Here is a 16,824-nt window from a genome sequence, read left to right on the forward strand (position 1 = left end):
CATTTTAGAGTGTGGTTGTTCTAGTTCAGGTCTGGACTTCAAGCATAAGTTCGATAGTTGGGAACAATGCATATCAATTTCTCTGGTTTCCTTCAGATGCGAAAATATTCTTGGTTTCTTTTCTGAAAATTCTTGGTTTCTTTTCAATTTCTCTATACTCCAATGCATTTTTTTCTGCAATTTTTTTAAGAAAAGGATGAAGAAGATTTTTTTTTTTTTTGGTTACAAAGGATGAAGAAGATACACACGTGCTCCTCCAATTAATCCTTTTTTTTAATTTAAAAAAACTTTTTTATTTTTTTAATTTAAAATATACACACATGGCTTTTTCTTTTTCTTTTTAATTAAAAAATACACAGTTGGCATGCCACATAAGGTTGACTGGGTCAAAATTGACGTTTTGCAAAAGGGGGTAGACATGGGGGGTCACAATTGCCATTTTTTTTAATAGGGGGTCAAAATCGCAACTTTTGCAAACTTAGGGGGCAAAAAGTGGGTTTTAGCCTTTATTTTTTTGGTTAGAGTTGAAGGTTGATTATAATAAATTTGATTTTATTTTGAGGCTAACCATTTTTTAATCCTAAGGATAGATATTCAGTAACCAATTGGTCTAAGTGGTAAGAGACTTGAGCTTCTTATTAAGCATGGGTCATAAAGTAGTTTGATTTTTGGCTCATGCTCAGAGAAAATATTCAGTTGGGAGGGAGAACCCATCTTGCGTGAAAAAAAATACAAAAACAAAATGATATTTAATTATTCAAATTGATAGAGTATATCTTTCAACATTGTTTTTTTTTTTTAAAGAATCTTTCAACATTGTTAAAAGCATACTATCGTAAATATAAATTTGCGAACAAACTCAGAGCATTTAAGTTATACCTACGAATAATATGATAAAATTAAAGTAATTGGATTACCTATGTCTCCATATAAGCAATGTTGACACTCAAATCATGATTGAATAATCGATCTTTTAATAGAATCAAATGAACACCGCAATAAAACGAGAAATAACACATCGTCGCACCCGAATGATGAAATCATGAAGAAAAAAGAATCTAAATCTATGTGAATATCACTTGTTTAGATTGAAATAAAGAAAAAAAATATGAAGAGTGATGATTTCACGTCAAAAATTTATCTAAAATCATCCCAATAAAATAAATCAAAGAGTGAATCTAGAGAGAGAAAATTAGAGTCTGCTGGTTAAAAAAAATTATATATATATATATATATATATATATATATATATATATATATATATATATATATATATATATATATATATATATATTCCTTAAAAAAATTATATATGATAAAATGTTTTTTTAATTTTAACCACTGAATTTATGTAGGATTTGAGTTGTACAGTTGGCATGAAAGAATCTTGTCAAAAGCTTCTGCGCTAATTGCTAACCAATCGTATTCTTTTCTTTTTCTTGTGGCAGAAAGAAAGAAAGAATGGCAATTTTTGTTTTGTTTTGACTTTTGGGTGAGACAGTTGAAATATGTATTTTTATTTAGAACAATTTTTTGTTTACACTATAAAATGATAAATAATCATTTAAAGTTACATAAAAACAGTGTTGAAATTTAAATCCGAGACATATTGTTCAGCCTAATAATTTTGACATTGTATTGAGTTAGAATTTGTGGACGTTTAAGCAAAATTTTAATGTACACAAATTAGCTTATATTCTCTCGACATTTTCTTTTAGGAGACTCGACATGATTATTTTTATTTAATAAACGTTATTTGTTGTTTGTTATTATTAAAGGAATATTATAGCTCAAAAAAAATATTATATATGTGTTTATATATAGTTCATTATTTTTAAAATAGTTTATGGTTATTCTTAAAGTTTGGCATTGCAACCTTGGAAACTTGTCATTTGCTTGCTATACTTTGTTTTAACGCACCCTCTTATGAGAAAAGATTATGGTTATTAAAGTTTAGTTTCACATTAGACGATATATTTTGAATTCAAAATGAGTTTATGATTGTGCAATATTTATAAGTGTGTGATACTTATCATATTATATATCGATTTTATAGATCTAATTAAGCTAAATTATAAAATTGTATCATATTCTTATTAGTCTATTCAAGGCTCGTTGGAAAATTTGATATCAAAATATTTGAATCAAGTTTCACATGTCCAATTTTAAGGGTGGTCGAAGTTGTATGACTCAAAATGAGTTTATAGGTGAAGATTCTCTTACCTTTAAATCTGTTTTCTAGAGTTGAGCCTCAAATTTTAGGAATTAATTAATACACGATATATATAGCAATTAAACAATATATTAACTAAATAAGAAAAATATGGTTACTCAAAAAAAAAAAATATATATGGTAGTTCCCTCAAAAAAAAATATATGGTAGTATTTTCTTAAAATCTTTCTATATATAAAAAGTGGTTTTATTTTTTACTGGATATATAAAAAGTGGTTCAGATTAATAAGTGGTTGATAAATTCAAGTAATCTCATAAAGAAAATCATTAAAAGACAAATAATTCCAAATAAGAGAGTTTAGAAAAGAAGAAAAATAAACTCTATATATACTACCATCTTCTCTTACAAGGTTACAAAAACTCCCTGCGTGAGAACTCTGAGGTACTGAAAGCCATGGCTTGGTGCTTAAACCAACGCATGTTATCTTCTGCTATCTTCTTCCTTAGCGTTTCATTATGCTTATTGACGAATCATTCCATAGCTGAGAAGCTTCCAAGGTTTGAACACCATCCAAAAGCACAACAACAATCTCTTAACTTTTTGGTTGTTGGAGATTGGGGAAGAAAAGGAAACTACAATCAATCTTTGGTGGCCCATCAGGTAATTATTTACCACAAACTCCATCCTCTTTTAATTATGTATGTATTTTTCATATTCTATTTGTTTTCAGTAGAAAATTATCAAACTTAGCTTGTACTCATATATAATATAGCTGAATGCATACACACACAAAGCATAATTATATCATAAATATGCATATTGGTCTTCTTCACATGAACATATTGCCTTATACTTGGTCTACACGTACGTACATATAACATGATAGGGACTATATATGTGCCTATATAATTTAAATTAAAAGATTCTTGCACAAACTGACTGTAAACTCTAAACGATCGATTAAGCAAAGAAATTAAGCTATTGCTTATGTTTCCAATTTGAAAATTTCACCAAATTCATTGAATTGTGTAAAAAAACAAATTCACTGAATTAATGTGATAATTTAGGTTCTATGATATGTTGAATATATATAACCATCAATTACTTTCCCCTAAAAAAATCGATTATTTACATAAGAGACGGAATTGAACTTCATCAAAATGCACCCATATAGATTCCTGTCACCATAGATTGGTTGATAGAAACATTACATTATATATGTACGGATCGCGGTTCAAATTATAGTTCTCATTTTTTACTTTTAAATGTGAATTTTTAACCTCTAGACTTCAACAACAACAAAATTGTCTATATGATAAGGGATATGGACTCATTAAGTGGTCAAGGGTTCGATCTTGGTTATCACTATGGAGAAAATTCAGCAGAGAGAGAGAGAGAAAAAAAATTATCTTATGTAGATTCTCCGACGGAGATTAGTTGATACTTACGGTTAAACATTCGTGCAAACTTTATATCTATAACATAGTAACAAAAAAAAAAACTTCATCAAAATGCATTAACACATATAATTAGAAATTTTTAATAGGTATAAATTAATTGTCAAACTGATGTTAATGTTAGTTTCAGAAAATAATTAACTTTAATTAAAGTTTACAAAACTTCCTAAATAAATATGTATAATTTATGTTAGTTGTCAAAAATAAAATTTTATTTGGTTAAACAAAATATGATATTATCATATATAATTTAAGTTTAAATAACAGTAATTGTTAGATAAATACAAAGTTTGTAAAAAAAAAAAGGTAGATACAAATATTGAATTTTGCTTTGTTCGTTTTAATTTTTATTTCTAAAGTTAAGTTTTTAACCTAAATGTATTTATTTTTTTATTTATTAATGTCCAAGAAATGTCAGCTAATGGTAAGATTTCGACTTTATAATCTTAAAAAAACATTTTTTTAGAGGAAAAAAAATACATTTTATGTAGTCGAGTTTTGCTGTGGTATATTCCTCTTTTCTTTCCTTTTTATGTGTAGCATATTCCAAGTATATTCGTGGCACATCTGTTGATTTTTTTTTTGGTAGAGCCTATATACTGATATTTTATCAAACGTTTTTGTCATATACCATAATCAGTCACCATTACTTACATATATTTCTTTAATTAAAATAATTTCAAAACGACGCGGAAGAGATGTAACTGAAAATAAGTAAAAATTAAGTTAAGAAAATTTAAAGTACCTACAAAAGTGACTATTTAATGCAACAATTGATGTTATCATTAAGTTTTTTTGGATCATTATAAGTGTTAAATACATGCAACAATTGATGTTACAAATTTTAGTTTTTTAAAGAAGCAGGAATTATTTCTGACGTCCAAATAACGCCTTAAAAGTTAACAATAAGCAATTAGAAATGCATTACCAATAAACATTCCACACGTCATCACTCACACTATCTTTTTCCTCTTCTTTAGCTCAATGTATATATTCTACAAAATAAAATGTACAATTTGACAAGAGAGAGAGGTCGAGATCACTGATTAATAAACCCCACGCGAATGAGTATTAGATTATAAGCAGCTTAATATTGGTCCACCATGCTTTAACTTTATGGAGGATAATATACCCACGCATGCATATTGTCCCAACATCTCGAATGGGAAAAAACCACAAAAACATATCAATTTATTTTGGTTGAATTGACCATGATGTATATTTGATTTCAATTTTGACATGTTAGGATATCTTTAGCTCGAATTGATTTTATTTATATAATTGATTCTAACCTTTTTTTTACTACTAAAAGACTTGATTGTTACTTGAATTTAAGATTTATATGTGATTTTACACACAAATTTTTTGTTCAACTCATATTTACGACATCAAAATCATTCATACACTAAAAAGTAGACTCACAGTGCCATATCATCTATCCCTTGAGTAATTTATACATATTTTGCTAGTAAAAATATTTAAGCAACCTCAAAAACTTAAATAAATAACTTTTGGAATAAATTATATAAAAGATGCTTCTTAAAAACATGGAATAGAACTTGCCACATCATCAAGCAAAAAAGTTAGAAATGTGTTATTCTTAAGCAACCAGTAAAGAAAAGATATCTCATTTGAGATGAGATAATCTCTTACACGAAATCACGTATTTTGGCAGGAATCGCTTGAGACCAGTGGTTTCCAAACACACGCATATAATCTCTACCACATTGCCAAGCACCTTCTTAACCACTCTAATTTTTTGTACGTAAGGTATAATAAAGGTAGTTAGATATACTGAAACACACACAACATGTACTACTTTTGTAATGATTCAAGAGCTTTTCTTTGGATAGACGAAATGACAAAACCATTATAAACTCACACGCATAAGTAATGGTGTTGGGATTTGAACTCTGATCATAATGTTCAGCTTAACAATTTCGACATTTTACTAGTTGAGCTAAAACTTGTGGACGATTCAAAAGCTTTTTAATGTTTAAATAAATGACCACACTCTCCTTAAAAAAAATTACCACCCTTCAAATAAGCCTTTCTCAACCGGCAAATTTTTTTTTTTTTTTTGGAAAGGCAAAGAACAAAGAAATATATTATTAGCTTGGCACCAGAAGTACGAATATCAGTACAAGAAAATGGACTAGAGTGAACACCAACCGGCAAATTAATTGCTTTAAACCCCACATTTCCATAGCCTACTATAAACGTGACTCACGTGTTGGATCTACGTGTCGATTCTTCGTTCAACTATTTATGAATTTTTTTACAAAAGTATTATTACGAAATACGAATGTACAAAAATCGTTTAAATTGAATGAAATATTATTATGTTATTAAACATATGTGGCTTTTTTTTGGTTGAAAAAAATGCTTAACTTTGATATGTCAAAACTCAAAACTTATTTCAAGTTGTATAATATAATAATAATAATGGTTATCCTTCCAAAAAAAAAAATGGTTATGTTAACTTTGATATTGAATACAATATTTGTATGAGAACGTATATAGAGTAGGTTTATACAAAGCTTTCTCATAACACTATATATTAATTATTGAACCAAGGATGAATTTTGAATCATTATCTTTTTAAAATATCTTTCGATGTTCATAATTCAAGCTAAACATATTAAAGATGATATCATGATGAGTCTTTATAGATGATATGGGTCCGTCTGTTAAGCATTATAAACAAATTTTTTTTTGAACAATCAAAAATGAAATATATTAACACTGCACTAGCAATCATGTCAGCACAAGGTGTACCGACAAGACAACTAGAAAATTACAAGCATTTCAGTCAAAAGTACAAACAAAGAGATCAACCAATGCCTAAACACGACAACGGACTCGACCACCACAATTGGTCACCAAAAACAAAAACAGTCTTATTAGCCTTTTGCCACCACAAAGAAAAAATACTTTACTTTGTCTAGTAACTGAGTCATGGAACTTTCTTTCATATTAAATACTCTATTATTTCTTTCGCTCCATAAAACCCAAACAGTCACCAACCAAACAAGTTGCAGAAAAGACCTTCTTGCCTTCAAGCCACCTATGGAATGCATAAACTGAAGAAAATGGCTTGAAATATCACAATGATTAATACCATCAAAGCCAATCCAATGGCGCACCAAAGGCCACAACGACCCAAAACAAGGACACAACAAGAACAAATGACTGACATCCTCCCTAAAACCACAACCTGCCACACACTGACACGCCTCTGCATCAAGGACACCACGCATCGCCAAATTTGTTTTAGTAGGGAGACAATCCCGAAGTAATCTCCAAGCCATAATTGACACCTTAAGCGGTACCTGTCTATGCCAAATCAAGTCTACATCCTGCAAAACCTGCGGAGCTCCATGGTCAGTGAGCATAGCATACACAGCACGAACAGAGTACCCTTCTGAGGGATTCGGAAGCCACTGTCAAACATCATAAGAAAGAGGCAGCAAAGAAACGTCAGCAAGTAATAACCTACACTCCGCTAAAAGCTCTTCCTCCCACACCCACAACACCCTACGCCACTGCCAAGCCTCACCCTCCTCCCCCCATCCGTGCTCAAACATGTCTTTAATAGTTATTGATTTATTTAAAGCTAAATCAAATAACCTGCCAAAACGCACCTTGAGAGGGATGTCATCACACCACCGATCATGCCAAAACAAAGTATCTTCACCATCACCCACACGCCTCGCCACACAACTCGAAAACCACCCCTCACCGCCCCTTACTGTCCCGTCTCTAATCTTAACAACCTCCTTCCACCACAAAGAACCACTCCGGCCCCCATCCTCCAACCTCACATCCTCCTCACCATATCTAGTAACCAACACCCTATACCACAGTCCCTCCCTATCAACTAACATTCGCCAGCACCATTTTCCCAACAAAGCCTCATTAAATTCCCTCAACCTCCTAACCCCCAAACCCCCATGCTCCTTTCGATTACACACAGACCTCCAGTCAGCCCAAGAAATTTTCCTATGATCCTCACACCCCTCCCAAAAAAATTTAATCAAAAGAGATTCTATGGAAGAGATTGTACCTGATGGAGCCTTGAAGAAGGAAAGAGCATAGACAGGCAGAGCGGTCAAGACAGACTTAAGAAGAATCAAGCGACCTCCGAAGGAAAGATACCGACTTTGCCAAGCAGACAGTCTAGATTTTATGCGGTTAACAACAGGGTCCCAAAAAGACAACAAACGCGGATTACCACCTATAGGCAGCCCCAAGTAAAGGAAAGGCACCTTACCCAATTTACAATTCAGCAACGTCGCCGCTTCCGTCAACCAAGAGTCAGTAATATTAACCCCCACCAGCATACTTTTATGAAAATTAACTTTTAAACCAGACACCGCCTCAAAGAGAATTAAGACCGCTCGAAGTGCACGAACATTAGCCCAACTCTTTTCCCCTAACAATAATGTGTCATCTGCAAATTGAAGATGAGAAAGAACCACCGAATTTCCAGAACCTAAAGCATAACCACGGAACAAAGAAGCATCCACCATTGCTTTCATCATAACATTCAAGCTTTCGGCTGCTAACAAAAAAAGAAAAGGTGAGAGCGGATCCCCTTGGCGGAGCCCCCTACCTAAAGAGAATTCATCTGTAGGACTTCCGTTAACAAGAACCGATGTTGTAGCCGTTGTTACACATTCCTTCATCCATTTTCTCCACAACGTCGGAAAACCCATTTTACCCATAACTGAATCAAGGTACCCCCAATCAACGGAATCATAAGCTTTCTCAAAATCAACTTTAAATAACAACAACTCTTTCTTGGTCTTACGTGCCTCATCAACAACCTCATTCGCAATCAGAATCCCATCAAGAATTTGTCTATTTTTAACAAAGCAGACTGAGTATCTGAAATTACGGTACCAATAACTTGCCGCAATCTATTCGCCAACAACTTAGCTAGAATTTTATACAAACTTCCGACCAAAGAGATAGGACGGAAATCATTTAAAGTTTGCGGACCCTCCACTTTTGGAATAAGGGCAATAAAAGTAGAATTAATACCTTTCGACAACTTTCCGTTTCGATGAAATTCACGAACAAACCTCATAACATCCTCTTTCAAGTCACCCCAAAAGTCTTTGATGAAGCCAAAATTAATACCATCCGGACCCGGACTCTTGAAGCTATCACAACCCCAAATAGCAGCTTTAACCTCCTCAACTGAAAACGGCGTAGTTAGGTTGCCCCCATCAACATACGACAACCTTTTAAACTGTAAATCATCAATCATCGGCCTTTGTAAATTGAGCGACTGGAAGTGACTTGCAAAATGAGAAAACACTGCTTGACGAACAGGCTGCACACCCTCCACCACAACACCATTCACATAAATCGACACCAGATTGTTTCGACGCTTCCTTCTTGCTAATACAAAGTGAAAATATTTTGAATTAGCATCACCCTCTCGAAGCCAAGTGAGCCTAGATAGCTGCCAACAAATACTAGTATTCAGCCGAGACAACGAATGGATGTCCGACGAAACACCAAACAATTCAACAGTCTCCTCCTCATAAAGGTCAACCTCCTCAGCTTTACCATCAAGAGCGTCCTGTCTATCCTTCAAAGAAGCAATCTTTCCTGATAAATTTTGAGTATGAGACACATGCCATTCTTTCAGAGCCGCTTTGATCAACTTGAATTTTTCCTTTAAAACAAAACCACCCCAGCCAGAAACTTCAAAAGAATTCCATTTTTCACTAACATATTGCTTATACCCAGGTATGTCTTGCCAACATTTCAACAACCGAGTTGGTCTCGGACCCCAATTTTCTTCATCAATCGATAACACCAAAGGACAATGGTCTGACAACCCCCGTAACAGCGCTACCTGAATACAATTAGGCCACTCCAAACACCACTCCTCCGAAAGAAGAAACCTGTCCAACCTGCTCATTGATTTGCCATCACCTCGAAACCAAGTAAATTTACGACCAAACAACGGAAGATCAACCAACATATTATCCTCAATAAAACGGTTAAAAGGAACATACGATACGGCCATGTTGCCATTTCTTCTTGACTTTCTCTCGTCCTCATTCCTAACTGAATTAAAATCACCGCAAATACACACTTTTTTGTCACCCAACATAACGACTCGAGCGGATAAAGAATCCCATAAGACTTGCTGCGTTGAATTATCACACGGGGCGTAAACATTGAACAAATAAAATTCTTCCTCGGATTTGACAAAACGACCATGAATCATCAGAAAATAATTGTCACTAGTAGAATCCCACACCTCCACTTCCGAACTATCTCAAACAGTTAAAATACCTCCAGAGGCCCCCACCGACGGACGAAAAGAAAAAGAATGTGGAGATGTTCCCCACACAGAAGCACACACAAAATCATCACAAGTCTGCAATTTTGTTTCCTGGAGACATAATATATACGGTAATTTCTCACCCACCAGCAATCGGACATCCCTTCTCTTCTCTGCACCACCCAACCCCCTAACATTCCAAGATAAAATCTTCATAGAAACCACCCTAACCCTCCCCACACTCCACCAACACACCTATACCTCCCTCCCTGACCGTCCATCTCCACCACCCTCACCACTAATTGTTGACTTCTTTTTATCCTTCCTCCTTCTCGCAAGCACATTAAACCTATTCTGACTATCCCCTTTAAAGTTAACACCAATAGCTTTCCCCATACCCCACACATCCTCCACCTCCACATCCTCATTACCACGCAAAACCACCCAATTTTTCCAGTCATTATTAATAGAAGACGACGAAGAAGCACCCTTCGACACAACTTTAGACACAAAATCAACAGATTTAGTCACACCTTCAGTACCTTTTCTTTTAGTAACTCTCCTCTTTAAATGATGTAACACTGCCGATCTATCTTTTGAAGGGAGCCTCGCAACCTTCTTCAAAGAATGGACAGAATGACGAAGCAAACCACCTACCTTTTTACGCTTACATACCATGTCCACGACGGATTGATTAGCTTCTTTGGTATCCGCAACCTGTTTACCCTTCTTTCTGGATGACGAAACAATACCTGCCTCACCATGAACTTGATCACGTAACCACTCTAGGCTCCAGGGTCCGGACACTGACGACCTCCCTGCCCGAGGTGGGCAAGAGGACGTACGTCTCTTGCGAATAACAGCCACATTAGGAACGCCACCCTCATCTTCTACCATCACATTTACCGTATTTTCATCACCAAGTATGTCATTAGATAACGGTAAATCAGCCTTCATCTGAGCACAAGGTACGACCACTTCCTTTGGGGAATCCTCACGTTGCATTTTCGACGCCCCATTGCATTCATCAACACCCTCCACCTCTTTCATCGGATTGTCAGAATCAAAATGTTCTGATACCTCAGCCGCTTTTAAATCCTCCACAATTTTCCCAACAAGCGTATCAACATTATTACTCATGTCCGGATCATCATGAAACTCCTCATTGTCCTTCTGCTCAAGTTGTCCTTCACCCTCTTCATACAGACAGACGTCGTCCCCTAAGTTGAAACCCCATTCCTCAACAATCTTCACTTCCGTCAACACATCATCAACTAATAATTTCTCCACCACCGAAATAATATCCAGAGAAGAAGTTGCAACCAATACCCTAGCGTAATCAAACCTTTCTTTTTCCAAAGAACAACTATCTGATCGTAAAAACCGCCCACAATCCAAAACACAAAGTTTAAAAAAAGATTCATTCCACGCATGCAGGGGAATCCCATAAAGTCTCAACCAAGCTCCTCATTGAAATGGTATTGGCTTCTTATCCCATCGACTATAATTTACAAAAATGTGATTAAAAAATTCAGAAGCTTCCTCCAACATATTTGAAACATCCGAGTCCGATAAGCTTCGAATAAAAACTTTGTCAGCACCCAACGGAACAATATCCAAATCTGAAAAACCAGCATCCTCAATTCTGTTTTGAACCACACGTATCGCTTCCCCGTTGATAACAGAAGCCACAACACCTTTCCGTGCCCATTTCAAATCATCTTCTTGAGAACTGTACTTCCGGATCAGTTTTGAATCATGTTTGCTGCCCTTTATTCCTCCCACCGCATGCACCACCTCCCTCTGGACTTTCCCCACATCAGCCTTACCTTTCATAACTTGCTTCTTACCAACCCTCACCGGAACCAACACTTTCCCAATCTTCACATCAGCCTTACCATCGCCACAGCCTTTTACACCCTCCAGAATCTCTCTTTTTTCTCCCTCAACCCTTTGCTTCCCTTCCACGATACCCTCCTTCTCCCTCACCAATTTGTTATCTGAAACCTTCTCCACACCACCGCGATCATCCTCGCCATCCCTACCTCCCACCTCAACAGCCGCTCGATCAAACCTTGCCCCTCTAGCATTAACTCGAAAATTACCAAACCAAACCGCATTCACCGCTTTCAAGAGTTTACCGACATCTCTAACTTTTGAAAACCTAACAAAGCCATAAGCCTCCCCATGCACGTTACGCTTACTAGGAACGACTACCTCTTCGAGAATACCACATACCACAAACCCTTTCCTCAAATAAAAATTAGACAATTGGGACGAAAAGTTCGTAAAATAAAAAGTTACAAACCGTTTGATTGATGAGTCTGCTACTGTATCATCCCTTGCACCTCTGATTTCATGCGGCTTCACAGTAGTAACAGCAGCCGCCCTTTCAACCACCACAGACCTGTGCGGTTTCCTTGAAGCAGACCTCCACCGAAAGTTGCCTCTACCAATGCCTGGACCGTTTGAAACCCTAGTGATGCCCCTACCGTCCATTTCCATTCGCGACCCAGTGATAACCCTTGACCAAGACTGCCGCAATCCATTGCCTGTAGAACCTCCATGGCGCTTGCTTCCCTGCTGTCTGTCTTGACCATAAACATCCTGTCGCCGCGCTTTCCCACGTCTCGGTCTCACATCCTGCCAATCGTCCCCATCCCTCCCCATTTGTGGCACCCTGCTTGGATCCCTTCCCCCCCAATTTGTCCTCACTTCCGGCGATAATGAACGCCGGTATGATCGCAAGCGATCACGTCTCTCTTGGTAGCTCTCTCCTCAGGATCGATGAAAAATTAGCATTATAAACAAATTAATATATGTAATGTAGATGTTAAGTAATCTAAGTTATAATATTTACACTCTTGAGATGATTGTACTTTTTGATTAATTTACTTTTTTTTAAGACCAAGTTACTATTTTTTTAAATAATAAGAAAATAAAAAATTTATTGGTTAAATACTATTCACAATCTTTTTTGGGTGCAAATATTAGGCTAAATACCTCCCTGGGTCCTTTAAGTTTCACGTTTGTTTCAGATAGGTCCTTTAAGTTTCTAAGGTTTCAGATAGGTCCTTTAAGTTTCGAGTTTGTTTCGGATAGGTCCTTTAAGTCTCTAAGGTTTCAGATAAGTCCTTTAAGTTTTGAGTTTGTTTCGAGTTTGACTTAACAGACAGATCAACTTTGACTTAACGGAGGTTGATAAAAAGGACATATCTGAAACAAACTCGAAACTTAAAGGACTTATCTGAACATTAGAAACTTAAAGGACCTATCTGAAACAAACTCGGAACTTAAAGGAGAATTTAAATGAGAATATTGCTATGTCTTAAGCTAAACTTACAATCCGAATTTAAATGAGAATATGCACTTTTGAAATAGTGATTTTTATTACAGTAAATAAACATAAAATAACTTTCTTTTTTAAATTAATCTCTAAAAAATATCTTTAAATTATTGAATATCAAAATCTAATTTTGAAGTTTTTTATTTAATTTTTGTTTTCCGTTCTAGTAACTCCTCCCTCCTTTTTGCTTGATTTTCAGATGGGAATTGTAGGCGAGAAATTAAATATAGATTTTGTGATCTCAACCGGTGACAATTTTTATGAAGATGGTTTAGAAGGAGTTGACGATCCAGCATTCTATGAATCATTTGTCAACATCTACACAGCCCCAAGCTTGCAAAAGGTTTGGTACAATGGTAAGTTGTTAAAGGTTTTATGTTCTTTGAAAACAATCAATGATACCAGTGATTTTCATTTTTCTTATATTGTTATTTTAAATTAATTTGCCAATTATTATTTTTCATTTTACTGTGGCAGTTTTGGGAAACCATGACTATAGAGGTGATGTTGAAGCACAATTAAGCCCAATTCTAAGACAAAAAGATAGCAGATGGGTTTGCCTGAGATCTTTTATTCTTGATGGAGGTATTGATCTAATGCATGTTGAGTTTTGAATATTTATTAGAAAGAAAAAAATAGTTTACTTTTAAGGTCCTCTAAATAAAATTTTATACCAAGAAATTTGGATACTTAACAAATTGATTGAAACACACATTTTTTAATGGTGATTTTATGGTTAAGCTTGGAGCCACATCCGATAATGATCTTTTTCTTCATCATTCTCCATCAAAAGGTCTCCTGAATCTTAAACGGGCACAGCTGGAATCTTCTTTTCTCTAGACTAGTTTTTATTTCTGCTTGTTGTTTTTCTTTTGCTTTTTCTTTTAGCCTTGTAACCAAAAAAATATCTTTTTACGGAATTAATATAATTGATGTTGCAGCATTTTGTTACAAATAAATAACAAGAGTGTTCATGTATCAAATTAAAAGTTATATCATCTTGTGTGCTTTTTTTTTTTTACAGGAATTGCAGAATTTTTCTTTGTCGACACAACTCCTTTTGTAGAAAAGTACTTTACGGATCCAGAAGATCACACATATGATTGGAATGGCGTGCTTCCTCGCGAATCTTACCGTGCAGAACTCTTGAAGGTTAACTTTAACAATAATGTCAACAAAAATTTAACAAGTCGTGCTTGGTATCATGATGAATTTATCGAAATCACTATGAGTAACCGTTATTTTGCAAAAAATATTTTGAGTGTCACAAGAATAAACAATGTGTCACAGAGTTGTCATGGTAAAGAATAAACAATGTGTCACAAGAAAGTTGAGATCCTCTCAATCTCTCAAAATAAATGATGGAATCTATTTATAGAGGCACACACCAAAAGTAGATATTGGATTCTACTACTTTTGTATCTATATCTTTCAACTCAAACTCTATTAAGAAATGGAGATCATCCTAAACAGTCATAGAGTAGAACAAATTATTCTGCAGCAAATAAAATATGCAAATTCAAAGTTGTGACATTGTTTCAATAAGTAACATTTTGGGTTCTGGATAGTGAAACTCTAAATTAGCATTAATACATATTTTATTTCACAACAAATTAGAACTTTTTATTGAGAGAAGCTGTCAATTATATTTGACATTCTGGAATTTTCATAGGATGTTGATTCAGCTTTGGTGCAATCCAATGCAAAATGGAAGATAGTGGTGGGTCATCATACCATCAAAACTGCTGGGCATCATGGTAATACACAAGAGCTTGAGGAACAACTTCTTCCCATCTTAAAGGTAAATGAATCAGCCAAATTGTCATTCTCATATTTATGCTTTAGATAATATTCCTCATTTTTTCACATGACAATGAAAATGATTATAAATGTACATCATACATGGCTTAGTGGGACATACATAGTAATTACCATCTAGGACACCAAAGCATATTGAAAACTCCTGTCTCCCTGATATTTAGGAAAAATACATATAATTTTCCTCTCAAAAGAAGCATATTAGTAATTTTAATGAGTAAATATTTTTCAAATGACAATTAAATCATCTTAAAAAAAATTATGAGTAAAATCGAACAGAGGGAACTCAGAATTAGATCAAACCATAACAAACCTACAACGGTTACTATTGTTGAAGTTGATGCATGAAAGTTTTACAATTTTTAACCACTTTCTGCACTATTTTTTCCAGTCAAACAATATTGATGCATACATCAATGGACATGACCATTGTTTGGAGCACATAATCGACAAAGAGAGGTAAGCATGCTTTATTAGTACTTGCAAATAATTAACATCAACATGATCATAGCTCTGAAATTGAAGCTTCGTTGGTTTGAATAAACATTGTAGTGGAATTCCATTTTTCACAAGTGGAGGCGGATCAAAAGCATGGAGAGGCGATATCAAGCCATGGGATCCGAAAGAATTGAAGTTGTATCATGACGGCCAAGGATTCATGTCTGTGCAGATCACAGAAAATAATGCTGATGTTGTATTCTATGACGTTTTTGGCAAAGTTTTGCATAGATGGAACATAACCAAAGAAATGAGCGCAGCGGCATAGATACAATAGTCTAAATATATGCATATAATTTTAATTTTGTGAATGATATGTTCCCATAAATCCAAATAATGAACTATAAATTTGTATGAACAAATGGAGCACTCTTGCGCCTTTGGACTTGTTATTATATTCATTATTATATATTTCCCGTGCCATTCAATTCAAGGGAAAGTGAATTATTTGGATTGAGTTAAAATTATTCAACATCAAACAATTGCTTTCTCGTGAGCAACTGTCAAGCCTTAGGCTTCTCCTGACTTGCAATATGGCAGAAAAGTGCTTGAAATGAAGGGAAACTCTTTGATAGTATAGGCGCATTGTTTGGAACCTTCCATGGTGATTTGGACTTTGATTCTTACACCATCAAACAACAAAACATCAATTTAGTCCCTAAACTATCAACCTGTCACCGATTAGGTCTCTTACATATAAAAATATACATAATAGTTCCTTAAGTATTAGTCCCTTGCATATAAAAGTATACAAAATAGTTCCTAAAGTATATGAAATCAATCAATTTAATCTATGGTATCAAGATTTTGGGGACTAAATTGATGGATTTCATATACTTTGAAGACTGAATTGACAAATTTTGTGGAATATTTTAAAAGTTTAGGAATTAGGACTAAATTGAAGAGTGATAGTTTAAGGTAAAAAATGATGGTTTATTACAAAAAAGAGTGAGGACATTAAAAAGAAATAGAATGTAGTGAACTACAATATCATGCCAAAAATCAGGATATGATCATCCATTAGCATATGATAAATTATATTATCATGTATATCGTATCATATTTTCTTCCAACTTTCTTATCATATTCGACCATCAAAAAACCTTGAAAGTTAAGAGACACGAGAGAGTGAGGGGACTAGTTATTACAACTTTTTGAAAGCAAGCATTGCCAATTTGACACCGCAAGGCAAACATGAACCAACCACTACACAACCTTTATCCA

At 34.6% G+C, this 16,824-nt stretch overlaps 1 protein-coding gene across 1 annotated transcript; it reads left to right on the plus strand.

Moving 5' to 3' along the window:
- The first annotated feature begins 2,586 nt into the window (after positions 1-2,586).
- LOC146932998 (purple acid phosphatase 7-like) lies at positions 2,587-16,033 on the plus strand. The gene is made up of 7 exons (XM_085704728.1): positions 2,587-2,834; positions 13,484-13,640; positions 13,762-13,869; positions 14,309-14,436; positions 14,957-15,085; positions 15,494-15,561; positions 15,655-16,033. Exons 1-7 carry the CDS (start codon positions 2,628-2,630, stop codon positions 15,866-15,868), a joined length of 1,011 nt encoding a protein of 336 aa, XP_085560854.1. The 5' UTR covers positions 2,587-2,627; the 3' UTR covers positions 15,869-16,033.
- Positions 16,034-16,824: the final 791 nt, after the last annotated feature.

This window comes from Medicago sativa, chromosome 4 (genome assembly GCF_051527215.1).
Source record: "Medicago sativa cultivar Bolivia chromosome 4, Bolivia_mono, whole genome shotgun sequence".
NCBI lineage: Eukaryota > Viridiplantae > Streptophyta > Magnoliopsida > Fabales > Fabaceae > Medicago > Medicago sativa.